At 42.5% G+C, this 7,699-nt stretch overlaps 2 protein-coding genes across 4 annotated transcripts in view; one reads left to right on the plus strand and one right to left on the minus strand.

The window, feature by feature from the left end:
- Window positions 1-6,289, minus strand: part of med17 (mediator complex subunit 17) — a 10,169-nt gene extending 3,880 nt beyond the window's left edge. The window contains exons 1-11 of the mRNA XM_031863664.1: window positions 6,149-6,289; window positions 5,382-5,626; window positions 4,736-4,899; window positions 3,742-3,961; window positions 3,523-3,659; window positions 3,204-3,285; window positions 2,853-3,005; window positions 2,143-2,273; window positions 1,216-1,400; window positions 602-739; window positions 120-237 (exon numbers count right to left, since the gene is read on the minus strand). Coding sequence (XP_031719524.1) covers window positions 120-237; window positions 602-739; window positions 1,216-1,400; window positions 2,143-2,273; window positions 2,853-3,005; window positions 3,204-3,285; window positions 3,523-3,659; window positions 3,742-3,961; window positions 4,736-4,899; window positions 5,382-5,616 — 1,563 coding nt within the window. The 5' untranslated portion in view covers window positions 5,617-5,626; window positions 6,149-6,289. The remainder of the gene's footprint in view (window positions 1-119; window positions 238-601; window positions 740-1,215; window positions 1,401-2,142; window positions 2,274-2,852; window positions 3,006-3,203; window positions 3,286-3,522; window positions 3,660-3,741; window positions 3,962-4,735; window positions 4,900-5,381; window positions 5,627-6,148) is intronic.
- A 172-nt stretch (window positions 6,290-6,461) lies between these two features.
- Window positions 6,462-7,699, plus strand: part of cep295 (centrosomal protein 295) — a 24,021-nt gene continuing 22,783 nt past the window's right edge. For all 3 annotated transcript variants that reach the window (XM_031863603.1, XM_031863605.1, XM_031863604.1), the window contains exon 1: window positions 6,462-6,902. In XM_031863603.1, coding sequence (XP_031719463.1) covers window positions 6,804-6,902 — 99 coding nt within the window. In that variant the 5' untranslated portion in view covers window positions 6,462-6,803. The remainder of the gene's footprint in view (window positions 6,903-7,699) is intronic.

The following is a 7,699-nucleotide window of genomic DNA, read 5'->3' on the forward strand; positions in this document are numbered from 1 at the left end:
ACACACACACACACACACACACACACACACACACACACACACACACAAACTCTCTGCTTCCAGTGAATACAGCCAGCCTCCACCAGCGTGGAAAGTTTGCTGTGTGGGAAGTGTGATACCTGTGAGAGGAGAAAGTCCTGCAGTTCCTGTTCCTGGTGTGACAGCGTGACGACGCGTCCATCTCTGTGCACCACCCTGATCTGCTCGACGCCGATGTTCAGCTGCAGCTGGATGGACCTGAAGGCGCAAAACATGTCAAGCCAAAAATGCGCCAGAATGAAGGACTAAAAAAAATCCCCAAAAGAAATCACATTATATTGTTGCCTGAATTTCACAGCTATGTAAGAGTCTCAGTACTATTTCTAGTTTCATAATGCCAGCAAAACTAAAAGCAAACAAGTATAGCATGCTGAAAAAACGATTTGCCTCCGATTATAACCCATAGCTTTCAATTTACACCATTTGAAACGTTGTTAAAGGGCCTGCAGACGCCCACAACGGCTCAGAAATACATTAGTAGGTTCTCCCCTGTATTTCCCACATTGTGTCCCACTTCCTGCTCTGGTTCTCCCTTCATCCTGCCCTCGTCTCCTCCACTTACTTGCAGATCTGCTCGTAGCCCTGAGAGGTGATGAGCACCTTGACGCTGGACTCGAACACGTCGTTGATATTGGACCAGTGAGCCTGGATCTGGGGGTCCTCTATGCGGCTGGCCAGGCTGTCGATGGTCCGCGCCGTCCTGGTGATCGCAATCATGAAGCAAGTAGGCATTACATCCTCAACACCGCCTTAACAAAATAGTTCAAATTACTTTTTGTTTTTGCTTATAATTGTATTTTCTGGAGATCAAACGATGAGGAACGTGGACAAAGTGTGCTGCCTTCTGGCCAAACGTGGCATTGCGAAGACTGAGGGTCATGTTTGGAAGTTTCATATCACGTGGATGGAGCAATGTTTGCTCACTGCAACTGAGCAAATATGACTCATTGGCAAAACATTCATTCATTCAATTCCACTGCAAACAGTGGCATGATAATTGTGACACCCCCGCCTGGATTTACATACAGTACTTCCGCTGGTACTTGCATAGTTGAAAGTGTGTCTGCTCCTAACGTTACTGTAATATATGCGACACAATGACATGACTGCCGCTAATCGGTTTTGTGATCATATCAGTCCTCGAATAAAAACCATAGCTGGCACAGCTAAAGGTACCTGCTGCGTAGGAAGATGTGTTTGGCCTGTTTGATGATCTTCTCCAGAAGCCCCTCATTCTGCTGCAGGCTAAAGATTTCGGCCTTGTCGTAGGCCATCGGCCCCGCTAGGCGCATGCGTTTGTGGCCGAAGGGGGCGCTGGCGGGATGCGGCATCACCACAGAGCTCAACTGCTGCTTGTGGAACTGTAACAGAAACCAGGGTTGAATTGATACAATGTAATTGTGAATGAAAATACTTTTTGGTGGGGGTATTTATCATGGAATGTGGATGTCTTCTAGCTTGACGACGCCAAACCAAATAAAATAAATAAATAAATAATTAAAACATGAGCTCACAGATTCTTGTCACAACATCAGATTTTCTCTACACGGTTATCGTGGCCAAACGAATTCACGCTAACGAGAACATTTGACTATAAAATAACACTTCCTTCTAAGTTTCGTCTCGTTTTTGTCAGATTATTTAAATTCAAAATATGAGTGTGGGGAGGTAGAGAGATATATAAAAATGATTTAAGAGGCGCTGGATCATTTACACGCTATTATAATATGTGTGTTATTAACATGAGATCAATACTACACCCTTATTCCCAGGCAAGATGTCTCCATGCAGAGCAGCAATAAATGACAGATGAGTTTGCTTTTTGCCAAAGTTGCCATTAATAAAGACAACAAGGACTGAACTGAAGTAAACTGTGCTCTAAAAACCTTACTCGTTAGATTACTTATATAATCGTTTTTTTTAAACATTTTGCAGTTGAAAAATAAACTACTCTCACTGTGGTGGACAAACTACAGAATGTTGACCCGGTTTCAAAACATATCTTTGGCATCTCTGTGCTTCTCCTATTTCTGCAATGAGCTAACATTTGTGCTAGGCAGCGGCTTCGGGCAACATGCAGAGTGACTTCACGCAGTGTTTCACCTCTCTCATCATCTGGTGCAGATTGTGTTCCAGTACGTAAAGGTGGTCGTCCGGTTTGGGTTTCTCTGGAGACGCCCGGTTGTTCTTCTTCTCCCCCGTGGAGTGGCACAGTGAGATGGACAGCTGCAGACCTGGAAGGAAACAAAACAAGGCGTGAGTACGTTTGTTTTATGTCCCCATATAGAAAAATAAATAAATAAATCAAAGCCAACTCCAGAGACCAGATAATAAAGTGTCTCATCTGTTAACAAAGTTTTGCCTTTTTCCCCCAAAGTGATTAAAACGCATGTGTTAGGAATAATATCTGTACCGGGGAACAATTGAACTGTGGATGGACTACTAGGGTAAAAACAGCTCTTCCAATAAGTTGTTTTATCGTCTTCCTTTGTGTTTCGGTATATTTTTTTCATAAAAGAACAAAAGCTTATGAACACCTGTAGGTTGGCAATATAGGTTTTGGTCCGTTGACCTTTATCAGGTTACCTGACGTATAAGCAGTCTTGTTGTTCTGGAATAATCTTTTGTTCCATCACTTTTCTATTTCCAACGCATGCACATGTCATTTGTCCACTTTTAAAATATTGTATACTAATGCAGAACTGTTAGAAAGTAGCACAGGCATATAGTGATGCACTTTCATGTTGAATATGCAACAAACATAGATCTTCTCATGGTGACATTCAACTAAAACCCGTCATGAGCGTTCTGACCTGGGAAGGGCTGTGAGATGATCTGATTCTTCACAACAATGTGAGGGATCTGGGATTTAATCTGGACAGCCTCCCTGGACAGCTGGGCGAAGATCTCCTTACACAGCAGAACGTTCTGAGCCGCCTCCAGCTTCACATGCCACTGCTGGGTACCTGGAGAGAAACAAAGGAAGACAAGACAGCGAAGAGATGACCATGGTGAGGAGAGAGGAAATTTAATAAAAGGGATGTGGAGGAAAAGAGAGCAGGGACATTTCAGGTGAGACATACAATTACATTTCTACAGGCAGAGAAAAGTTCAACGCCTATCGGAAGACGAGCAATGTCATGTCTCGGAATATCGAACCTTACCGGCTTTGGTTTTCGGCGGCCTCCTGAACAAGCTGACGGTTCCCAGATCACCGATGTCTGGAGCTTGTTTCTGGATGGACACCTGAAGACATAAAGAGTGTTCCACTATTACAACTACATTTCTGAAATATAAAAAAGTATGGGTGATGATCACAGGTCACACTAGCAAGGAAATTGTAAAAAAAACATAAAATGAAAAGAGCTATCGCTGTACCACACAGGTAGTCCACCAAATAATTCATGCATTACTAACTCTAATATTCACCGGTGAAGCGAGTGAAAAAGGGGCAATTAATGAACTTTGTGGTTTCCTTCTCACCTTGATATAAGCAGATCCCTCCAAATCACTGGGGATCTGGACATTAAGGGGGCAGTAGTCCTCTGGGATCTTTTTGTCCAGATCAATGTCCGTGTTCTTGATCACCTCAAACGTGCCATGGTGTGGAAAAAGGGAGCCTGCACGGGTAAACGGTCAAAACATGTTTAGCTTGGGAGTTAAACGTGAATAAGATTAGAATGCTTTTAGAGGCCTTCTCACCTGCGCTCCGGTAGCTCAGGTCTCCTAGGATCTTGTCTCCCACTTTGCGGAGCTTCCACTGGGAGCGGAGTCGCAGCAGCTCCGAGTTGAAGTCTCTCTGCCTCCTGTTCTCCTGGTTCTCTGCTACTGACTTGCTGAGCTTCTCTGCTCCCTTCAGCAGGAGCTGCGCTGCTGTGCCCAATGATTTCTTTTTACTGATCAGCTGGAACACCTGGGGGGTCTGCTCGAGGGCAAGAAAATAAAGCGTTGTGAATGGAAGTAAATATGCGCGTGAAAAAGAGAAGGTGCACAGATCTCTTTGAGAAATACAAACATCAGAACGTCATCGTTTTTTAACATTTCGTCAGCGTTGCAATAACACTTGTGTATCATCGGTAGGATCTTTACTCACCCTACTTCAGAGGTTAAAGGGACAGTTCACCCCAAAATCCAAAAGACATTTTTCCTCTTACCTGTCGTGCTATTTATCAATCTAGATTGTTTTAGTGCGAGTTGCCTGGTTTTGGCGATATCTGCCTTAGATATGTCTTAGATATGTTACTTCAGATAATCCACAGACATTGTTGCGAGCAGTTTCATGTTGGAACTATTTTCTTCCTACCGAACCGGCCAACTGTATCACCATGCAGAAGGAAGAACAAGAAGATCGTGCTCACTCATTGGCTGGTGTAGTTCGGTAGAAGGAGAATAGTTCCTACATGAACTGCTCACAACAAGGTCTGTGGATTATCTTGAGGAACCTGGTCATGATTTCTGGAAAGAGACATTGCTGTTGAGTTTTCCAGATGTATGCCGAGTGCCATATAGTCCCATCATATTACAGAAAAGGCAGACATCTCTACAGCCGATATCTCCAACACTCTGAGACTCGCACCAAACCAATCCAGATTGATAAACAGCACTACAGGTAAGAGGAAAAATAAGTCTTCTTGATTTTGTGGCGTACTGCCCCTTTAAGTGATCGTAGCGACAGTGCTATTCTTCAGCAGTTTACCTTGTTAGCTGTAGGATCCTGAGACACTGGGTCTAAGGCCATGTACTTCTTCTCCTTCACCACGCTGAGCACGTCGTGGAGCACACACATCTCTGTGAGGGCACTGCGCAGGTTGTTACGCACTGAATCCCAGGGCCAAAGAGATGGCTGAAACTTCACCGTGCCTGCGTGACAAAACCGAAAATCAGATTTGATACTAACAGAGAGGACAAAATCCAGATGATTCGTATTATATACAAGTATATTTTATTTTTAATCCATCCACCTGGTGCAGGCTCACGGGGACTGGAGCATTCATTGTTGAAGACAGGGAAGGTGTTTCAGAAAGATGTGCTATTTTACTTTAATGTGTTTTATTGTGTTAACTATTTATCATAAGATGGTCTGACTTGATAATGATGTGAAAGTCCTTAACTTTCTGGCTGTTACTTTTTTTTCATTAGTTAAATTGCCAAGTTAATGCACCACCTTGACGAGGCCATGCAGCTGAAAACATCAGGGAATAAAGAGTTTATTTTTTCTCATGTGAAATATAATTTATCTAAATAGTGAATCAATGGTGGATCATTCATAGCTGGTGCCAGTCAGCTTTACATGACTTGGCTCAGATTCTAGACAGTCCCATACTCTCCTGAGCACATGTTACCTTCCTCTTCCTCTGGCTCCTGCTTGGTCCACTCGCGGTCCCTGGGTTCGCCCTCGATCCCATCCTCCTCGGAGTCAGATCCCTGGCTGAAGTCAATTCTTTGTGCCAACTTTGCCAAGTTCTGGGACATGGACAAAGGGGGGACGTATGTTTCTGTTCCATCCAAGGCCACTTCCTGCACCTGCTTCTCACTGGAAGACTCGATGCTGACCCTCACCGCTGGACCACCAGACATGATGACAAGGCTGATAAGAGGAAGAGAAGCAGCGAGATTAAATCATCAAACTGAGACACAGTGGAGCACAAAGCGCTTCAGCTCAGTGGATCTCTTCAGTTGACATATTTTACAGAGAGTTTGAATAAGAGTAGACTACACACAAATACACTTCATAAAATATTGACGATAAATAAAGAAAATGCCCAAACAAGAAAAACAGCAACATAATACTTAACGTTGCATATTTTTAGGTGTTGAATACAGGTATTTTACCTGTGTTGGGGTATTTCCACAGCGTGGTATTGGCACTTTTATTTCAGAAAAGGATATACACATTTATTCCACCACTGCTGGCTTGTTTGCTGGCGTTCTTTCCTAAATAACTGCATACGTAACTGTTAATACGGCTGCACTAGCTGCATTTAATTGTGTATGTCTGCGTCTAGCTAGCGTTAGCCCCTTGCTAATCTCACAGGTTGAATGGAAGAACCGGAGCTTGAAAGAAACGCCCAAATGACAACAACATATTTTTTGTGTATGTATGTCTTACCTCTAGTATGGACTAGTCACCACTTGTACAAACGGTTATTCACTGGAGTTGTGGAATACTTTCCAGTAGCGAAGTGTGTCTCTTCTCTCTCTACACAAAAACAACTGCACTCTGCTGCCCCCTAGCGTGATGCTAACGGGTTTAGGCGTCTAGCAGCTCTAGGTGCTTCATGTTATTTACTTTCATTTCGTTTTGATTTGAAAATATAAAACATTTTTTAGTTTAATACAATATAGCCAGGACAATATATTTTAAACCCACATAATATGGGTAGGAACTATGTTTAGTCAATGGTAAGAAACACGGGGAATTGTTGTCATCACGGAACGGGTACGGCGGGCAGTTTAAACCACCGGATATGACGTGTGGGACAAAAACGTTCACGTTTTGTTTTTTTGTCAGGTTGGCATGGATTTCTGCTCTTAAACAAAACTCATGGGGTTGATTTCGTCTTTGTTCGGTGACGTCACAATTTCCATAATATATTCGAATACGTTTAACGATTTAGCTAAACCAGGATGTCCGTGGTAGTGAATCCTACAGCACAATGCAGCTAAATCTAACGAGCCAATATTAACTAGCGTTAGCACGGCTAACGGAGTTGCTAACATTACCTGCTTTTTGGTAAAATGGCCACTAGCAATATTTGAGGAAAATGAAGAGAAAAGTGGCCAAATTACGACTCAGTCCGAACGAAGAAGCTCGGATAATACGGGAGGAATATGAACGGAGGAGGAAATTACGAATACAGCAGGTAAGCTAACGCCAATGTTAATGGTGTTACTAACGGAACAAGTTCATTTCAGTGATGTCTCTGCTTCACTTCATTCACTTCATGTCCATGATTTCTGCATGCCCGTGAATACAGCTTCTTACTGTATAATGTGAAGGATGTTTCGTTAAGAAAAATTGCCTATGACTTAAGCCAGGCCTAATAAAATAGAAAACAATGTAAACACCCGTAATGGTTACTGACAGAGCCCCCCACAGTACATAACTGAAAATCAGAATTATAACCAGCTTTATTTGTACGTCTGTGTATATATCAGAATCATAAGCATATGTTCTCTCTTTAAATGTCACTTAGGAAAAAAAAGAAGAAAGAAAGAAACAGAAATCCAGAAATCTGGCAGTTAAAGGAGATCAAAAGATAAATTCAAATGTATCATTTTTGAGTTGATTTCAGTTTGCCAGAAGTTCTCTTCTGTTGTGGTTCTGGTACTGGTGTAGGTCATTTGTTCTGTGATATGTTGCGACATGCATTCTGTGGCAGTGAACATCACAGATTTGTCTTAACATGCCCATTTTCCTCACTATTGACATACGGGAACTTTGCTTGTAATCTTGGGTCTTTTTTCTAAGAAGCGAACTGTTGCTGCTGTGATGAAACAGCTTTGTCCTGGTTCAATATGTCGGGCTCATTTAAGAAAGACTTTCTAAAATACGTTTGCCGTTTTTGACATACCTTTATAAAAAGACACCCCTCTGGGTAGATTTCAAAATCGTCTGTTTTTTTAAGACTGAGTATGTGTGTGTGTGTATATATATATA

The sequence above is a fragment of the Anarrhichthys ocellatus genome, unplaced genomic scaffold (assembly GCF_004355925.1).
Source record: "Anarrhichthys ocellatus isolate YVR2014 unplaced genomic scaffold, GSC_Weel_1.0 scaffold29, whole genome shotgun sequence".
NCBI classification, from domain to species: Eukaryota; Metazoa; Chordata; class Actinopteri; order Perciformes; family Anarhichadidae; genus Anarrhichthys; species Anarrhichthys ocellatus.